This window comes from Penicillium cosmopolitanum, assembly GCF_028827165.1.
Source record: "Penicillium cosmopolitanum strain IBT 29677 chromosome Unknown utg000005l:1.0-4006212.0:1.0-4009387.0, whole genome shotgun sequence".
Taxonomy (NCBI): Eukaryota; Fungi; Ascomycota; class Eurotiomycetes; order Eurotiales; family Aspergillaceae; genus Penicillium; species Penicillium cosmopolitanum.
The window spans coordinates 2,921,123-2,939,798 of NW_026622675.1; the positions used below are offsets into that span (position 1 = coordinate 2,921,123).

At 48.5% G+C, this 18,676-nt stretch overlaps 8 protein-coding genes across 8 annotated transcripts; 1 reads left to right on the top strand and 7 right to left on the bottom strand.

Annotated features, from left to right (window-relative positions):
• Positions 1-1,171: 1,171 nt before the first annotated feature.
• Positions 1,172-2,775, bottom strand: N7509_004102 (aldehyde dehydrogenase family protein; the record flags this gene model as incomplete). Its single annotated transcript, XM_056628739.1, has 4 exons — positions 1,172-1,184; positions 1,243-2,305; positions 2,360-2,617; positions 2,724-2,775. The coding sequence occupies 4 exons, from the start codon at positions 2,773-2,775 to the stop codon at positions 1,172-1,174; spliced, it is 1,386 nt and encodes a 461-aa protein (XP_056491473.1).
• Positions 2,776-3,666: 891 nt separating this feature from the next.
• On the bottom strand, positions 3,667-5,570 carry N7509_004103 (flavin-containing monooxygenase; the record flags this gene model as incomplete). The annotated part of the gene is made up of 4 exons (XM_056628740.1): positions 3,667-4,136; positions 4,187-4,376; positions 4,438-4,918; positions 4,996-5,570. 4 exons carry the CDS (start codon positions 5,568-5,570, stop codon positions 3,667-3,669), a joined length of 1,716 nt encoding a protein of 571 aa, XP_056491474.1.
• A 1,170-nt stretch (positions 5,571-6,740) lies between these two features.
• N7509_004104 (uncharacterized protein) lies at positions 6,741-7,049 on the bottom strand (the record flags this gene model as incomplete). Its single annotated transcript, XM_056628741.1, has 1 exon — positions 6,741-7,049. The coding sequence occupies one exon, from the start codon at positions 7,047-7,049 to the stop codon at positions 6,741-6,743; it is 309 nt and encodes a 102-aa protein (XP_056491475.1).
• A 3,517-nt stretch (positions 7,050-10,566) lies between these two features.
• N7509_004105 (methylenetetrahydrofolate dehydrogenase (NAD(+))) lies at positions 10,567-11,905 on the bottom strand (the record flags this gene model as incomplete). The annotated part of the gene is made up of 4 exons (XM_056628742.1): positions 10,567-10,650; positions 10,722-10,811; positions 10,887-11,520; positions 11,709-11,905. The coding sequence occupies 4 exons, from the start codon at positions 11,903-11,905 to the stop codon at positions 10,567-10,569; spliced, it is 1,005 nt and encodes a 334-aa protein (XP_056491476.1).
• Positions 11,906-12,745: 840 nt separating this feature from the next.
• N7509_004106 (uncharacterized protein) lies at positions 12,746-12,973 on the bottom strand (the record flags this gene model as incomplete). The annotated part of the gene is made up of 1 exon (XM_056628743.1): positions 12,746-12,973. One exon carries the CDS (start codon positions 12,971-12,973, stop codon positions 12,746-12,748), a length of 228 nt encoding a protein of 75 aa, XP_056491477.1.
• A 323-nt stretch (positions 12,974-13,296) lies between these two features.
• On the bottom strand, positions 13,297-14,931 carry N7509_004107 (ATP synthase subunit alpha; the record flags this gene model as incomplete). The annotated part of the gene is made up of 5 exons (XM_056628744.1): positions 13,297-14,001; positions 14,106-14,226; positions 14,299-14,355; positions 14,502-14,671; positions 14,863-14,931. 5 exons carry the CDS (start codon positions 14,929-14,931, stop codon positions 13,297-13,299), a joined length of 1,122 nt encoding a protein of 373 aa, XP_056491478.1.
• Positions 14,932-15,817: 886 nt separating this feature from the next.
• N7509_004108 (2-hydroxy-palmitic acid dioxygenase MPO1) lies at positions 15,818-16,774 on the bottom strand (the record flags this gene model as incomplete). Its single annotated transcript, XM_056628745.1, has 4 exons — positions 15,818-16,285; positions 16,368-16,427; positions 16,502-16,525; positions 16,598-16,774. 4 exons carry the CDS (start codon positions 16,772-16,774, stop codon positions 15,818-15,820), a joined length of 729 nt encoding a protein of 242 aa, XP_056491479.1.
• A 1,115-nt stretch (positions 16,775-17,889) lies between these two features.
• Positions 17,890-18,558, top strand: N7509_004109 (DNA-directed RNA polymerase II subunit RPB7; the record flags this gene model as incomplete). Its single annotated transcript, XM_056628746.1, has 3 exons — positions 17,890-18,138; positions 18,229-18,309; positions 18,385-18,558. 3 exons carry the CDS (start codon positions 17,890-17,892, stop codon positions 18,556-18,558), a joined length of 504 nt encoding a protein of 167 aa, XP_056491480.1.
• Between the last annotated feature and the right edge of the window lie 118 nt (positions 18,559-18,676).

Below are 18,676 nucleotides of genomic sequence, written 5' to 3' on the forward strand. Positions count from 1 at the left end.
CACCACATAGAACTGGGGAGGCTTACAGAATGCGCCTAGATTCCGAGGCTGGGAGTATGTACGGGGCGACCAATCAGATCCCGTAGTACTCTGTTCAGATTGCCGGAAAGTTTTTCTGGAATTCATTTTGCGCGAAATAGTCTACATACGCCAAACCCCTTACGGGCTGAAGGAAGAAAGGGTCACTGATTTATTCTATAGCATTCTTAGGAATATATTTAAGTCTTCTACATTTAAAAAAATTTTAGACCATCAATGAAAGAACGTATGCAGTCTACATATTTAACGCTATAGCTTAGATTATAAGTCTTAAAGTTTCTTTATTATAACGAACAGCAAGACGACATCATCTTTCCTACTAACAACCTGTTATTACGTATTCAAAGGTTCAAGCAAACAAGTTTACAAATAATCGTTTTACTCTTCTCACACTTTTGAGCTGTACTCTTATCACTGTGCTCCCTAGAGAGGATACTACAGAAATGTGGAGTGTTCAAGGGACCAAAGAAAACAAAATCGCTAAAGTGGTATCGGTTTTTAATTGGAAGAAGTAATCAAGTCCAGGAAAATTGCCTACAATAGTACTGCGAGCATAACACACCGTTAAGGCAACGCCTATAGAAGAGCCCACAGAAAAACCCCACATGGAAAAACGTAGGTAAGTTGTCTGGCCGCTTTGTCTGGTGCGCAGGAATCCGCTATAGAATTCCACGGAGGTCCTTCGAGTCCATCTTCTCAAGATGGATTATAGGATTTTCCGAGGGTACTGTAAATCACATACTGTAACAAAGCAGCACATTCATTCACACCCCTCATCTTTTAAGGCTAGCTCAATAATAAATATGCGCTAAGGCCTTGGCAGTGGGGCCAGAAAATCGATTCTCAGTGTGTATTAGTCAAGGCGATTTCGAGAAGACTGTAAGATGGAATAGAGTAGCTAATCTATTTTATCTTAGGTGGCTACTAGTTCGCCTTCGGAAGGCGGAGACCAGGCCGGTCAACAAGGGCTTGGAAACCTTTATAACACCACTCTACAATACCTCCGTATAAAACTACTGACCACCTTGCGTCTATGGAGCGCCGTAAAGCTTCAAAACAAAATTCAAGTTAATATTTTTTTTCCAAGTTGCCTACTCTGAAATTAGTATATTAGGAAACATCAAATTGCAACCTAATAGTTCATGCTATAATAATATCAGTTGGACGCTCATCAAAGTGAGTATCACTGGAGATGTCACTTACTTTATGAGAACTGTCTTTGGCTCACTGTAGCTTCGGAGAGCATAGTGACTCATCTCTCTTCCGATTCCAGACTGCTTAGACCCTCCGAAAGGAGTCTGTAAGCTGATTGTGCTGACACAGTTGATTCCAACAACTCCACTATCCAATTCCGAGGAAATTCGCATGGCGCGGTTGATATCCTGGGTGAAAACACCAGCCATCAGACCATATTCAGTATCATTAGCAAGACGCAAAAATTCCTCTTCATCCTTGAATGTACTAATGCATGCCACTGGTCCGAAGATTTCCTCATTATATACCTGAGCATCTTTCTCCGGGTTATAGAAGACGGTTGGTTCCCAGTAGCACCCTTTGTCGCCGTGCTGCTTTCCACCAACCAATATTTTTGTCTTTCCTGCGTCTCGTTGGAAGAACGATGATACCCGGGATAGTTGAATTTTATCCGCAAGAGGGGCAAGCTCGTTTTGCTTCTGTGACATCCCCTTGGTAAACGCTTCGACGAATTTATCTGCGATGCTTTCCTGCACATAGACTCGACTCGCCGCGAAGCATGCCTGACCGGTATTTTGAGTGATGGCAAATACAGACCACCAGACCGCATTATCGAAGTTGCAGTCTTCAAAAATACCAGAGGGGGACTTCCCACCCAGCTCAAGTGTTACTCGCTTAAGATTGCTCTTCGCGGCAGCTTCTTGGATCTTTTTCCCTGTGGAAATTGAGCCGGTGAAGCTGACCTTTCTCACTCTCATGTGGTTTGCAAGCATAGCCCCGGTTGCTCCGGCACCAGACAAGCTCTGGAATACGCCCGGTGGGAGAATACCGCTCTCGGAGGCCAGAAATGCGAGACGGTTTGACGCCAATGGCGTTTTCTCACTCGGCTTCAGAATGATGACGTTTCCCATTGCCAAAGCAGGGCCGAGCTTCATAGCCATGATTGCGAGAGGTCCGTTCCAGGGATTGATCCCGACACAGACACCCAGCGGCTCTTGTCGCACGATTTTGACGAAACCGTCCTCGCCGGGGTACGACTCGCCAGGGTATTTGTCGGCCCAGCCAGCATAGTCTGCAAATAGTCAACTTTGCTACATTCTAGGACGACAAGGTATCTGACACGTACAGCTTAGAATCGACGCGGCAAACTCGGCTTCTCCGGTGGCTGCAGCCTGGCTCTTTCCGATAGAAGTCCCATCCAAATACCCCAGCTCCTCTTTGTGCTCCAAAATCAAAGCGGATAGTTTTACAAGTGCTTCTCCTCTTTGGGTAGCTGTGAATTTTCGCCAAGGTCCCTTGAAGGCCGCCTCTGCTGCTTCAACTGCGGCATCCACATCTTCGGCTGCTGCATATTGAACTTGGTCGCAGAACAACGAGTCATCCACTGGGTTGAAAAGAGAGTATCTCTCGGATGAGTGGCTATCCACCAACTTTCAATGCACGTCAGTATTATGGCATTTCCGGGAGACGTCAATATTCATGTTTCTCACCTTTCCGTTGATGCACAACTGCGTAGAGAGAGGGATATTTGTTTCCGGTCATGTTGAAAGGCAGGCTCGACAATCAATTTCGAGTTGAATATGTGACAGGTCTAAGTCAAACTCATTTTATAAGTTAGTTTATGCATGCCTATGAGCATTACGAATAATAACTGTACTTTTCTCTCTTTCGGGTGGCTGCGCGAGCCAAGAAGAGGGGATGATGCAGCATTCGAGGTGATGTGCCCACTAAACCTGCAATGCACAGCACATGCTTACATGGGCCTAACATTTGCTCCACATGAAATGCGCCTAGCGGGGTTAAGACCTTAAGTCCTCTTTTTTTAAGTGTGCTGTTAGCCTAGCGTTTGACTTTCCACGATATTGATCGTTCAAATCAAAAGGCGCTCCGGGCTTGACATGTCTAGTCTTCAACATAACAACAATTGCTACACAGTTCACAACTTTCCGTCAGAAAAAAAACGTCTCTTGGAAGCTCAAGTCTCTTTTTCGGAGACTTTCACCCCCGCAGCCTGCTCTAAGCCTGGTCTGATCACCCAAAGTGGAGCCAGCATATACAAAGCGGGGGCGCCATCTCATTCTTCCTCATCCATTGGATTGCAGTCCCTAGGGATCTGCTAACATGATTCAGGTTTGACATTTTTGTAGCACAAAATATGAATGCACGCATATACTTAGGCTAGGAATAGAAGTTGTACCAAGCCCCGAAACTGGAGTATCCGCACTTGGCGTATCTTTTGAATACGACACTGGTGCATACGCCGCTTCTATATACGCATCTTGTGAATACGCATGTCATCAATGCGCACTCTTTCCATACTTTATTCCAAATACGCTTCTCCAGGGTTATTCTAATCAAAAATTGTTGACAAATAAAATTATCTTCATAAGTTCTCTAGAAGAATTTCCAAATCTCAGCCTTTCCAAAAGCAATTCATGATTCTGCACTTCCATTTGCCCTCGAATCTGCAGTTATAACATCGGCAGGAGTCTGCTGTTCCGGAGAAGCCTTCACATAAGTGAACTTCGACCCAATTATCGGAGCGTCATCTTCATTGCGGACATACTGCGCTAAGTCCGCATCAGGGGTCATTTCAATTTTCGTCATCCCATTCCCGAGATAATCAAAGCGGTTCCCGAAATAGCGGACTTTGAAATCATCGTATCGCACATTCTTCAAGACTTCAACGTAGTGAATTGTACTTCCCGGCCACAGTGCCACGATTTTGCCATCGGCTGTATTACCCTTATACCAGGATCGACATTCCTGGTCCCAGACTGTTTGCTTCATATACTGATCTTTGAATTCGATGAAATCATCCACTGCTTCTTTGGTCACTTCGATTGATTTGATGCCTTGCTGTTGGATTCTGGTTATGTGCTGGCAGATGTAGTCGGCTTGTGCTGTTACAAGGTTAGTAAATCATTTTCTGTATGCTCAAGTGTTCTTTTACCTTCGATGCCAATAAGGACTGGTCCGTTTCCAATTGGACTATTTGGTCCAAGAAACATGTAGTAGTTCGGATAACCAGGAGCCGCGACGCCTAGATAACTTCGAGGCTCATCTTTCCAGTCCTCTGCAAGTTGGCGCCCATGAGAGCCGACCAAGGGGAATCGTGGCTTGAAGGTAGTATCAAATCCAGTCTATGGAGTCAGTTAGGAACACTTCACTGGTGTGAATCTTTGGAAGGTATAGATGTCTTACCGCACAAACTAGAACATCGACTGCATGTTCTTCCCCTTCTTCGGTTACACAACCCTCCGGTGAAATTCTCGCGATCCCACCATAAATGACTGTCGTTTTCTCATCCGTGAGCGACTCTAGATATCCCACTCCGGGCGTGATACGTCGACATCCCACAGCCCACTTCGGAATCAATTGATCACCAAGCTCAGGGTCTTTTAAAACACCCTGCATAGAGGTGCTGAAGCTTTCACGCGACCGCTGCTGCGTTGGAGAGTCGGCAAGAAAGAGGGGGAAGATTCTGTTCATATTCTGCTCGATCCCTCGACGAAATTTGAGCAGTGTGCTTGGATCTTTGGCAAACTTCTCCTTCTCATTCTCCTCAAATTTCCGTGGTTCGAATCCTGCGACACCAGAGACAATCCACGATGGCTCACGAATGAAGGTGGTTAATTTGGATACCTGCGGAAGAATGGCAGGTAGAATTTGGATCCCGGATGAGCTATCCCAGATTATGTCTTAGTGAATGAGTTTCCTTCTCACACAATAACCAGGGAAATCAAAGATGCTTCAGCATACCCATTCCCTATCAATCCCACATGCTTGCCAGTAAGGTCGAGATCTTGATCCCACGCCGCACTGTGAACAAGCTTGCCTTTGAAATCGTGCAGGCCTGGGATCGCAGGCCACCTCCAGGCATTCAAAACACCACTCGCATTAACAAGGACATCACATGAATCATTCAAAACAACACCGTTGACAATATCTCGAATCTCGACATTCCACTTACCAGCCCTGTCATCCCACTTGGCTCCAACAACCTGATGCGAAACCTTGGTCTTCTCGCCCAGATTACTCCGGAACTGAAACCTCTTGAAATAATCGTATATTTCGGTACTTGGGGCGTATGTGCTCGACCATGTCGGATTAGGATCAAAAGACCAGACATACGTGTGAGACGGATTATCGCACGCGCACCCGGGATACCGATTTTCATACCAGGTCCCGCCGACATCGGGGTTCTTCTCGTATATTTGGAAGTAAATGTCGTCGAAGTTGCGCTGGAGCTTGTAGCCCATTAATAGGCCACTAGCACCTGCTCCGATAATAATGACTCGCAGCGGTCGGTTTGAGTTGAGGGGATTCCCCGCCATGACTGAACGAGGGTCGAAGTGGAGGGAAGATGAAAGCAAAATTGACGCCTCGAGTCTCTCTGTTTGTCACTCTGTGTGCTCGTGGGACATTTACATTAAGTATCAATTAAATTGGCACGCCTTGCAGTTTTCATTCATTTTCTCGATCACCCCGCTCGCGCTCCTACTCCCACGCCCATTCTGATGCATGAAAAATGACTGGTCGAGTACGAAGCGCCCGGGGTGCTTGACCCATCCCTCAAACAACAGCACTGCCAATGAAGACTAAAGGTTACACGGATAGCGGCATCCAGTAAGCGGGCACTTGTGCTTGCCTTCCCTTCTTTCTCTAATTGATCTCATTTGTCCAAGTCATGCATGTATCGACTCATTCACTGTTCCACCAATTATCAAGCTGTGATGCCGTTTGGGCGAAGACAAAGACGGGCCCATGTACTTTATTTGGGATAAGATTTACCTGAGCTGTGCTCCAAGTTACAGGTGGAGGTCCGAGCTATCTCCTCCCACCTCGGTTAGATAGCACACGAATCAGGGTTGTGCATGGCAAGGTGTGTGCTGCAAGATCTCATTATTAAGGCCCCCAGGATAAGGGGGGTCCAGCTCATGCCCAGGAGAGGCCATAGCAATGACGATCTACTTTTTTCCCACTTTTCCTCCTCTTTGCGTGGCTGGTGGGTTATGTTTTTATTCATATATGCGGACATACGTGCGGAGTACTATGCTGTATCAACTTCCAACGCGATAGCGACAGCTCCCGAGGCAGGTTTGAACAGCCAGCTTGAATCACCGTTGGTGTAATTTCGAATGACAAATATCGAGTTCCCGAGACAAACTTTTATCATTTCTTTACTTCAAACTGCATCCTCTTTGATTAATAAGAAACCGTAATTGGATCTCCCATGTCTCAATGGCCTGGCAGGTGTGGAAAGCCGAAGGATGGTCTATTCGCCACTTTCTGCTTCCTCCGCCCTTCTCTTGTATTATTTACACTGATCGAGTTCATGGTTCTTCATCTTTCTCGAGCTGGTTGGAGCAAGCTAGTGTTGTAGATTGTAGTAAGACTTTGGTCAAAAATCTGGAAATCAAGTTCAGCTACAACCGGCAAAGGATCTACGAACATTCAACCCAACCAACCGTAGATTGGTTCCTCTTCATATGTCAGAGACCCCGTCATGCGAACGGAAGCAATCCAGCGAGCTTCGATAACCGCCGGTTTCCATCAAAAGCCTGCAGTCGTGTCTTAACCGAATCAAACGGCATGGTGGTATAAACGGTAGCCACGAGCTGGGCATGGATTCTTAGGAGCTCCCATCTTCCTCTGTATGACTGGAACGTCGCAAGGCGATAAGTAGGTAAAAATCTAAGTGTTGTGGTCGGGGTGTCTTTAAAGGTCTTCATGCGGCACTGGTAGGCGATGCCGGTTACTACAAAACAGAATCTGAATGCACCAATTTTGAAGTGAGGCGTTGTGTCCAACATGATGGCGTTTATTTTATTGAGCTATTCTGAGGTGAATGACATGTCCCTAAGAGTTGGAAAGTAGTGGATCAAGTTAACCCAGATATTTGCATGTTGCGTAACGTAATTGGAGTCCTTGGGGTTGAAGGATCCAAGATTGAAGGGAACAAAGTGAGCAGCTTCAAGATTTCAACGGTTTGGAACCCTCTGGAAGAGTTCATTTAGTTCAGTTAACCGCGCATTATTTCTCCAAAAACAAAAGGAGGAACCTCATGTTCCTAGGGCTAGCATCGAAATGCAAAAGCGGCCTATCGACGAGGGAAGACTGCAATGCCAATGCCCTCTCCTTCCCGGACAAAGAACACCCCGCAGCGCCCAAATAGCCGAACGCTCCTCATTTCGCCCATGAATAGACAATGCCCACAGCAGATTCTGCAGCTTCCACGCATGTATTTACATACTTATTCCAAATTTCAGGGTGTACGCACAATGGTAGAGTAAGTGGTGAAGTAAGAGGTGGAGAGGCTTGAAGGCCAGACATGCGATATATGCATACGGCAGAACACGCTTGTTCCTGGCGAGCACAGAGCCTTGCCAACCGGTATTGCGACCCAAACCATGCAGTTGCAATAATTGCCGCAACAAGAGCCCCTGCACTACCATCGCCGCACAATAGCACTCGGAAAATTCTTGACAGATTGCCTGTTCGAACCGCATACTGGAGTTAGTAGCTGACCGGGGAAACCACTCGGGAATCAAGCAGAGAAGGGCTGAAGAGATCACAGACCAGATGTATTATGAGAACCACCACGGGGTAGGTACATGGGCAGGACCACCAATCGTTCCCGACGGCCAGCATAATCCTTCCCAAGCCCCCAAGTGATCTAGCATATCTCCTCGAACTTGGTGTTATGATGCACTACCGCCTCGACATTTTCTGCAACCCAGGAGCTCTCCGGGTTCCGATTGTAATGGGGGAATATTGGTGGAGGAAACTTGAAGCGAGGATGTTTTTGTTTTTGTCTTGGGCGCCGCGCACCTTCTCTCCAGGCTGCAATTATACTATGCATTATGTAATGCATGAGTCACCTACTGACAGTTTGGAAGGAAGGAACTATAGCTTAGCATGCTGTATTATATCGTTTAAGGAAGGAGCGATAGTCCTGATTGGGAGGTACTACTAGTACTATATAGGGTTGGTGACATATTGAACGATATTTTCAATGTTTGCGGAAATAGCCGGGGCTACTAAATCATGTCCTTGTCGAGGTTTCGCAATGGATATAATTTCATTGTATATGCGGAGAAGCTTAACGCGTTCAATGAATACAAACGCGGAGCTGTTCACAGGGAAGGATGGATCGAAACTCTCCGGGATCAAATTCAAAGTCGAGTCCTGTGCGAAGTCATCAAAAGTGGGTGGGTTGATTTGGCCTTCCGAAACGGTGATTTGAGATCGACTTTTCGCATCGATATTTGAGAGGCAACATTGAGTGTAACAAGACCACCAAAGCCTTCTTCGGAGCCGTTGCTCTCTCTGAGGGCCAGTTGCGGGCTCAAAATTGAGTTTGATAGATACAGCAGTCAAATATGCCATCCATATCCAATGGAAGCTATCACCTGCGCTTAAGTCTTTGTCGTGAAAGCCGAGGAACAGTAGACCCTGTACGAAGGAGTATTTGTCCCCCTCCCATCGAAACCTGTAAAGTGTCTACCTTTAGTCAGTTTCTTCCGGGATGGGTCAAAAGACCGGAACCATGACCTGCATAGCTGGAAGCTTACTTCAGCCTTTTCAAAAAACCCCCTCGATGACTGGTCCAAAGAGTCCATGCCATATTGCCTGGCGAAATTTGAATCAACAAATTTGATGGCAATAGCGAAGAATGCTATCAGCATAAACCAGTTGGAAAAGCAAGAGAGTTTGTCTTCAGATCCACCTATTACAGCAAGGTCTCGGGCGTCCAGGACTGGAAGAATGCCATAGAGGTAACGTATATAGGCGCGAATCATTTCACGCCTAAGCTCAAGACGAGGCATGTAGAAAACGCCTTTACCTTTCAGTACAGCAAATTCATGGTGCGAAATATAGTTTGGCTTTGTAGGATAAGTACAGATGCTTTTCCTTTTTTCTCTGGCTCGAAGATCATGATTATTAGTGGACTTTTCGAGACTCGATGTGCCAATGCCTAGTGATGTATCCTTGCGAGCTTGGCTCCGATGTACTGCACGGTTTAATCTTTTCACGTCGGCTTTACCGCGTGGGAAAAAGCATTTCGCCCCGTCCAATGTGCAATTTGTGCAGCCGTTTGTCCGAAATACACCATCGCAGCGTACTCTTCGTAAATGGCAAGATTGGCAGGCGATTGGAGCCCGCCCGCGTCTAGGCTTCAGATTATTGATCGGACCAGGTAGTATATCCTCAAGATTTTCTCGATTAGATGCAGTTGCGTTTTCGGAATCTGACATACTGAGAGTGTTTGAGAGGCCACGATCATTTCAATTATTTTTGGGCAAGCTTTAAATACAGCTATAAACATACCGATACTACTATCGGCCCTGACTCGAGGCTCTGACTAAGTGACTTCCACTTGTGCTCGAGCTACTCCACGTAAGATCTCGGTGTTGCCACATTAGTCAATCTTAAAGAAGGCAATGTTAAATGATATTACTGCTTGGTTCGTATCACAAAGTGGTTTCTTTGCTTACTCTAGTATCTTTACAGTACACATACCTGAGCAACAGATACGGACGACAAGCCGCACGTAAACAATGATCATGGGTCTCTTTCCAAGAAAAAATGAGCTTGAATCTCTGCTATTGGGTAAAAGTATTTCACACTGACCAATAAAACTAATGAAATCTGCCTTATTCAAAAACTGTTCTTACGATGTGAGCTTAGTTTTAGGTATCAGCTGCCTTACTCTGCTTATTCCACCCGTGAATATGAGCTACCTCAACATTGTCTCATAGGTCTCCTAATTCTGAGGTATATGAGAAAAGAAATTAATCTTGCTGGAAAATTGCTTATAAAGTAATTCACATTCCATTTACCTCGCCCTTGTTTAATTTGCCTAGACTCTAAGATACCACTCATAGTTCGAGTCAGCTTTACGAGTCATCTTCATTTACGACGTTAATATCGTAAGGCATCACCTACTGTGATCTTTAATTATAAAAAGAAACAGCCCACAAATAGGGTGCCCTGGCTTTTTGTCTGGGAACTCAACTAGGCTAAGAGGCCTGTCGACTCTGTTTGGCCGCTGTTTTGTTAAGGCTAGCCATAAACTTTGAGTGACGAGAAACCCACAAAGAGAAAAGAACTTGAGATATTCTCATAAATTAGTATATAGTCACCAGGTAAAGGATATTGGAAAATAAAGGTCAATCGGTCAGGCTATATCCAATTCAAAGGGGCTAAAAATAAAAATAAAAATAAAAAAGCGATCTATACTGTATTTTCCACATAACAACCTCGTAACATCCATCAATCCGTTTTTCTTTTCTCAAAAATGAATTAGTAACAATCAATGTCAAATGCCTAAGAAGACGCCTCAAGGGTGCCGGGACGCTCAGTGGCCGCGGCGGGCTTGACGTCGTCCACGCGCTTGTTTTGGATAAGACGCTGTGTAAAGCATTAGCAAAAATTGACAATCATAGAATATAAATATGAGAGACAGGGGATTCCAAGCTCACCAGCAGATTACGGAGGAGGACGACAATGGTCACCTTTCCGATGGAGGGGACGAAGATGGACGCCTTGTCGCGGACTTCGTGGGGGAAGTTCTAGCGGGATATAAATTAGTATCTTTCGGGAAGCCTTCCAAATTAAAGGGAAGAAAGGAAAGAAAGAAGACCAACCTTCTCACTGGAGAAGTTAACGCAAACAGCACCCTCCCGCAACAAGCTAGTATCAAACTTATACTTATCACCAGGAACACCGGAGATAACAACATCACAAAGCGGCGCAACATCCTTAAGAGTGGCACCCTCCATCTCATGAATCTCATGACGCTTCTTCTTCAACCCCTCACCACGGGTAAACTTCTGCACACCGGTGATATCAACGCTATAAACGCAAGCACCGTCATTAGCCAGCAGTGCCGCCAGAGGCCGACCCACGACCTCGGACCGGTTAACCACGCAAATCGTGTGGCCGAAGAGTCTGTTGCCGTAGGGCAGGATGGTGTTGTAGATGTTCAGGTATTCCAGGATCTTGACGATGGCGAGGGGCGTGCAGGGAAGCACGCATTTCTGGCGCTTGGTTTCCTGGTCTAGGAAGCGGATATTTTGGTACATGTTGAAGATGTAGCGATGGCTGAGACCTTCGACGTCTTTCTGCACGTCGACGATTTGTTGCAGGTATTGGTCTTGGCGGTTGTTGAAGATTGGGTAGTAGACGATTATGCCGTCGACGGCGTTGTCGTTGTTGGCGGCTAGGATTGACTCTTCGATGTCGTCGCGGGTTACTTCGCGAAGGGAGTAGGCGAATCCACTGTTTTGTTATCATGTTTAGTATAGTGCTTGAGGGGGGGAAGTTGGGTTCTTTTTTTTCTTTTTCGGACGAAGTCGCGATTGCGATGGAGGGGTACTATGATTCATAGCTGGAGAATCTACCCCACCACAACGACCTTTGACAAGACCATTGAGAGCCAAAAGCGGGGTTATGTTAGGGATACTCACTGTTCCTCGCACGTCTTCTGTGTCCATTGCGCATACATCAGCGCGGCGGGGTCATCGTTGGCCAGGAAGCCGACCAGGTGCGGCGGCTTGTCGAGAGTCTTGATGCCTTCTTGCACCTCACCAAGCAGGCCATTGGCCACATTCTTGGACAGCATGACCTTGCATGAGGAAGGGGCGGCAGTTTGAGGAGCCGACATGACGACGAGAATGGTATGAGAGGGCGGAAAATAGAGGGGAGGCCTTTGAAACGCTGGTGGTTCTCGCGATGGGATGTCCTAGGGTGTCGAGGGGAAAAAAGATTGTTCGCTTATCGATAAGAAGTGCCGCTTTCGGCCCAGCAAAAGTTGCTCACTGCCGATGCGTGTCCACAGTGTAAATGCAGGTTTAACTAGTGTATGAGTAGTGGAGCGAATAATACAGAGTAGAGTAGAGTACAGGATAGTCTGGTTCAACTAAGTATTGCTCATGGTGGACTATGTAGAACCCGCAGGGAGAGATGGGACGCCTCGCCGATGTCGCCCGTGTCCACCAGTACTCTACACTATAGTTGTCCATACTACAGTTGTCTACTTTTTAATTCACTAATCTACTACAGCATCAAGCATGTGAACAAATGAAAATAAATTGCGGATCCAACATGGAGAGTCGCATGGAGACCAGACAGAAGTAAGACTGGTCCTCCTCCCATCTCGCGCCCCCCGATGCGCGGAAAAAATCTAAACGTACAGGATATAATCACATTTTGGCAGCACACTGAGTCCGACTCCGTTCATACCATTGCCGGCTGTGTGCCACAAGGGAAAGAGAAGATCGTCCTCATCCCTGGACCAGTAGGCGCATTACCATCGCTAGTCGATCGCTACATCCAAGGACAAGAGGACAATCAAAACGTATTCGCCAGGGCACTGGCACTGCAATTAGGGAACAGAACGGAAACAATGGGCTCAAAATTGTACAAACTATCTTGTCTATACACATAGAGTCAGGAAAACAGAACGACCAGCCAGGGATCACTCGCGGTGTTTTCTAGCTCACCTCTATGCGCTGAAGGACTTGTTGAAGGCGACAATGGTCTCCTTCAGCTTGGCCTCAGTCTCCTTGGAGACCTGGCCCTCCTTCTCGATAGTCTGCTGGATCTCGGGGTGAGAGCTCTTCAGGTGGGCGAGGAGGTCAGCCTCCCAGGAGAGGATCTTGTTGACGGGGATAGTGTCAAGGAGACCGTTGACACCGGCGAAGATCAGGGGAACCATGTCGGAGACAGCCATGGGGGGAGTACTGCTTCTGCTTGAGCAGCTCAGTCAGACGCTCACCACGGGCAAGGGTCTGCTTGGTGGAGGCATCCAGATCGGAACCGAACTGGGCGAAGGCGGCGACCTCACGGTACTGAGCCAAGAACAGCTTCAGGGAACCGGCGACCTGCTTCATGGCCTTGACCTGGGCAGCGGAACCGACACGGGAGACGGACAGACCGACGTTAATGGCGGGACGGATACCCTTGTAGAACAGCTCGGACTCCAGGAAAATCTGGCCATCAGTGATGGAAATGACGTTGGTGGGAATGTAAGCGGAGACATCACCACCCTGGGTCTCAATGATGGGAAGGGCAGTCAGGGGAACCACCACCGTGGGTCTTGTTGTTCATCTTGGCGGCACGCTCGAGCAGACGGGAGTGCAGGTAGAAAACGTCACCGGGGTAGGCCTCACGTCCGGGGGGACGACGCAGAAGCAGGGACATCTGACGGTAGGCAACGGCCTGCTTGGACAGATCGTCGTAGATGATAACGGCGTGGCGGCCGTTGTCACGGAACCACTCACCGATGGCGCAGCCAGTGAAGGGAGCAATGTACTGCAGGGGGGCGGCCTCGGAGGCGGTGGCAGCGACGACAACGGAGTACTTCATGGCGTCGTTCTCCTCAAGGGTCTTGACGAGCTGAGCGACGGTGGAACGCTTCTGACCGACGGCAACGTAGATACAGTACAGCTTGTTGGCCTCGTCGCCGGAGCTGTTCCAACGCTTCTGGTTGAGCATGGTGTCGAGAGCGACGGCAGTCTTACCGGTCTGACGGTCACCAATGATCAACTCACGCTGACCACGGCCAATGGGCACCATGGAGTCGACACACTTCATACCAGTCTGCACGGGCTGGTTGACGGACTGACGGGGCAGGATACCGGGGGCCTTGAGCTGGGCACGGCGCTTCTCAGTGGCGTTGATGGGTCCCTTGCCATCAATGGGGTTACCGAGAGCGTCGACGACACGGCCGAGCAGCTCAGGACCAGCGGGGACATCAACCTGTAAGATAATATAAGTATGTGTTGGAGAGAAGGAGACGTGACGGGAGTGCAATGGTAGGCAACCCGATCGGTCCGATCCGGGTTCCCAGGGGTTAAACTCACAATCTCGCCGGTACGCTTGACGGTCTCACCCTCCTTGACGAGACGGTCGGAACCGAACAGGACAACACCGACCTGGCCGGCCTCGAGGTTCATGCACATACCCTTAACACCGGAGGCGAACCTGGAGTGTTGTTAGTTTACCGGAAGGGAGGTCGAAAATGCCAAGACTTTTCGGGAGGGAATTGCAACGTACTCGACCAGCTCCTCAGCCTGGACATTGGTCATACCGTGAACACGGGCGATACCATCACTATTCGATAATCAATCAGTTTCATGTTTGCGAGGAGATTCGTTGGATGGCAGGCGTGGGCGCGTTGAATGAAATGGTAGCCGATGACCGAATTTTTCACGACCCTTTAGCCGCTCTCCCCCAGAGTGGAGGTTTTTAAGACGTACCCGACGGACAGGACACGACCGGTCTCAGCGAGACCAGCCTCCTCCTGGACACCACGGATGCGCTGCTCCAGGATGGAGGAGACCTCAGTGGGCTGGGCCTTGGCCTCAGCAGCGTAGGAACGGACCTGCTTGGAGGCACCGGCGATGGGGCCGGGGACAGCCGCGCGAACCTATAGGGAGGGAAGAAAACCTTGTTAACGACGATGTTCTGAAAGGGCAATGTGATCAAGGCATGTTGATGATATGGACGAAGGGGTTGGAGAAGGTCCTTCGACCAATGGAACTCGGAATTCGAGATGGGCAAAGTCGGGGATGGCGATGGACGGGGTTGAATAGGATGGCTGGGAAGGACAGAACTCACAGCGACACGGCCAGTGGCCGAGGCGGCCGCAACAGAGCGGCTGGATTGCCGCAGAGCGTTTCTGAACATTGTGAGAGGGGAGGGGGGGTTCAGAGGATGGGAGGAAGTGTTCTCTGAAAGAGATGTAGTGAGGGAGGAGTCGGAGAGAGGAGAGAGAAGGTTGTGGACGGGAAGGAGCTTTCGTCGGGGGGGGACGCCAGGATTCTCAGGACTCGCGCTAGTCCAATCCGGGCGAGGCCTCTCCGAGGTGGCCCTAGTGAGTGCTCAGTGCTCCACGTTGGTTTTGGGCCAGGTGTTGTGTTCTACAGAATATACCTAGAGTTTACAATAATTGTAATATTCATTATCACTTTACTATCCTATTTCTATACTCCTCCTACATACCCAATATGTTAGACTCCCATCGTAGCCCCCCGTTGTGTGTGGTCCAGCAGGTGCTCCGAGGCGGGTCGCTGCTTCCCGTTTTTTTCTCTTCGGCTCTCCGGATCCAGGGTCAGGTGACGCTTACCTAATGCCTTCGTCACGGCAACGCAGTATACAGTAGCTCGTAGTATAGCTAGGAGTGCATGCATATACAAGTACTCCGTAGACTTTTTAGTAGTTAGCATCTACATATACCTAGCCGTAGCTGGAAGTACCTCACACGTTATACCTATACTCTTACTACACCTACACCCACACCGACCACAGCTATATACTACGTCGCATAAGGGAATTACCGGAATCATCACCGGCTCAACAATATCAAAATGATAACGAAAGAAAACACGCTAAGACGATCGCCTCATAAGAGGGACAACAACAGCAAGAGCCAGAACCTAAAGAAACTTCCTCACCCTCTCTCTCTCTCTCCATCAACAACCTTAGATCCTAACACCTCTCCTTTCTCGAACCACCCGGCTCCACCCACATCCACATCCACACCCCATCAACCCGAAGGACACGAAGTCCAAATTTACTGAGCACCACCACCATTCTTCTTTCCCTCCTTCTCCTTGCGAAACTTCTCAATCTCCTTCTCAACACTCTTATCCATCCGCTCCTTCAACTCAGGCCGATACCCAAAGAAGAAAAGAATCTCCATCCAAACAAACAACGGCGCAAGCAGCAACGCCTGAACAAGATTATCCAGCAACGCTGGCGCTCGTCCCTCGAACTTGCCATGGCCAACAAACTGCGCCAACCACGAGACAACATGGATTCCACCAGCCCAGTAGTTCACAACCATGCCGTGGCTTCCGAGAAGGTAATTTCCAGCGGCCGCGGAGCCGATCACCAAGGGCGCGATCAAACCACCCGCGACAGGCTCGAGAAGGACGTAGAAAATGGCGTAGATGAATGCTCCGATTGTGCCGGCGTTGGCGGGGAGGTATTCGAAGCGTAGGACTTCCGGGGCGGGCAGGAGTGTTGGAGAGTTACATGCCTAGTAGTGTAGACGGTCAGCTTTTCTTCTTCATAGCTTGAGCGAGGGAGATGGAGAGATGAAAAAACGCGGGGTCACGAACCAAGACGATGCCTGTGAAGAGCAGAATCGGGACACAAGTGATGTGAATCGCGACATTCACCTGAAGATTTTATCAGTGGGAGGTCCTTCCAGCGGAAGTGAAGTTGTTGGATTGCCATTATTGCGGACACATACAGGATTGTTGTGGTAAGCTCCATACTGCGGATGGGATGTCAGCCGGGAACGAACCCTTCTCTAGAGTCGGGGTCAGGTCGGAGCGAGAGAACTCACGAAGAGCAGCTGCTTCTCAAGATTGAGCGCCATCCTGGATGGAGGCCGGTGCAGGCGGTTTGAAGCAGAGGCTAGAAGCCAGAAAGCTGGGGTTGGGGAAGAGAGATGGTTGCCCACTACATCATCAATTATGGGGACGCTAAGTGGTGCAATCGTCCCTGCCGCCGGGCAGGGCATGTGTTGGGCCGAGGGTGGTTTCTGTTTGGTATTTGTGGTGACTTAGTATGGGTGGTGGTGGTAATTTACAGTATTATGTTGTATGTTGTATGAGTATCACCAGCTAACTAGGCAAGGGCAGACTTCAACTAGGCCAATGCCACGATTGATTCCACACGTTACTATTAGTACACTATTAGTACATATACAAGGGCTATTTTCATTTATAATAAGCAGCCAATTTTGTCTACATCCAGCCTGCCGTCTTAAATACCTACTCTAACTTGAAGGCTGTCTCGAGCAACAGGTTGAGATTCAACCCCATTATACTTAGTACGAAGATTGAACTGAGCATTTAGTCTCTCTTTAAATTGGTTTTCTATTGGCTTTGATGTACTTGTATGCTTGGAAGTTCAATTTTACCTAGGTACTAATGGAACCTTGGAGGTATCTCCTGCCAGGCAGGCATACTACTGGGAGTAGAAAGCGTCGAAGTACAGCGGAATATATATCGCAGCATCCTGAAGGCTTAAACTCCTTGAATTTGATAATCGGCCTCCTTTGACCCCAAGATAGATATACCATGGTATTCAATTTGAATGAACTCAATTTTGTCTATATACTAGTACTAGTAGTAGCAATAAAATCCACCTGGGCACGTATTTCAAATTCCCATTCACTCTGCTAGTACCCCGGAACATGCCATGTCACATGACCCAAACCTCTCCCGCCGTGGAGGGACGACAATCTCAAGCAGCTCTAGCAAGCGCGCTCGCAGCATCGGTCTATCTGCCTTTACCCGAAGTTCCAGGCAGATACCGTATCTCCCAACGAGTCTCTCCCGAGTCTCTTACACACTCTTTCATCGCGCAACTCCTCACCCTGCGCCTCACCGACAGGCCATGAGCTAGCAGCCAACGACCTAATTCACACCAATTGACACCCTCCACCCACCTATCTGCGCACAGTCTAGCCTGCCGGATCTCAGAGCTCGAGCGATCTCCACGATTCCTTGCGCCCGTTAATTGAAGCCTCTTTGATCACGACACCGACAGCGCTCGTGTGTTCCGGAGCTGCCTTGCCCACCACCCAACCTTGACGAAGTCCCAAGCCTCGCTGATCGCAAAACCGCCACAATGTTCTTCCTCAAAGAAGAGACCAAGGTCATTTCCTTGCATCCGTCATTCTTCGGACCCAATATGCGAGAGTACCTGATTACCCGACTAAACGAGGAGGAGGAAGGCCGGTGTACGGGTGACCACTTCGTGATTTGCGTGATGGACATGGTTGATATCGGCGAGGGACGAGTGATTCCGTCCAGCGGAAATGCAGAATACACCATCAAATACCGCGCGATTATCTGGAAGCCATTCCGAGGCGAGACGGTACGTTGGAAGGAAATGAAGGAAATACAAGCTCCACGAGACGAGTGCGGAGCTGTTTCTGCTGGATTTTGTCTGACTTGAGATTTCTAGGTCGATGCTATCGTCACCTCTGTGAAGCCTACTGGTATCTTTACGTTGGCTGGCCCTCTGTCTGTGTTCATTGCGCGAAAGGTATATACCATTATGAAAATGCAAAATGCAAAACTGCAACCCGTGATCTGATCCTATGCTGACTGACTCCCTTAGAACATTCCTGGCGACATCAAGTGGGAACCGAATACCGTGCCTCCGCAGTATACCGATCATGCCGACCAGGTGATTGAGAAGGGGACCAGTCTGCGTCTCAAGATCCTCGGTGTTAAGCCCGACGTGGCGGCGATCAACGCCATCGGCACGATCAAGGAAGATTACCTTGGGTGAGTGACACAGCAACTACGTTTGCAAAAGTACCCTTACTGACAAGACATCTTTTCTCCCATAGACCCCTATAAACGAGATACGAGCCGCATCACATACCCACACTCTCACACCAAACCAA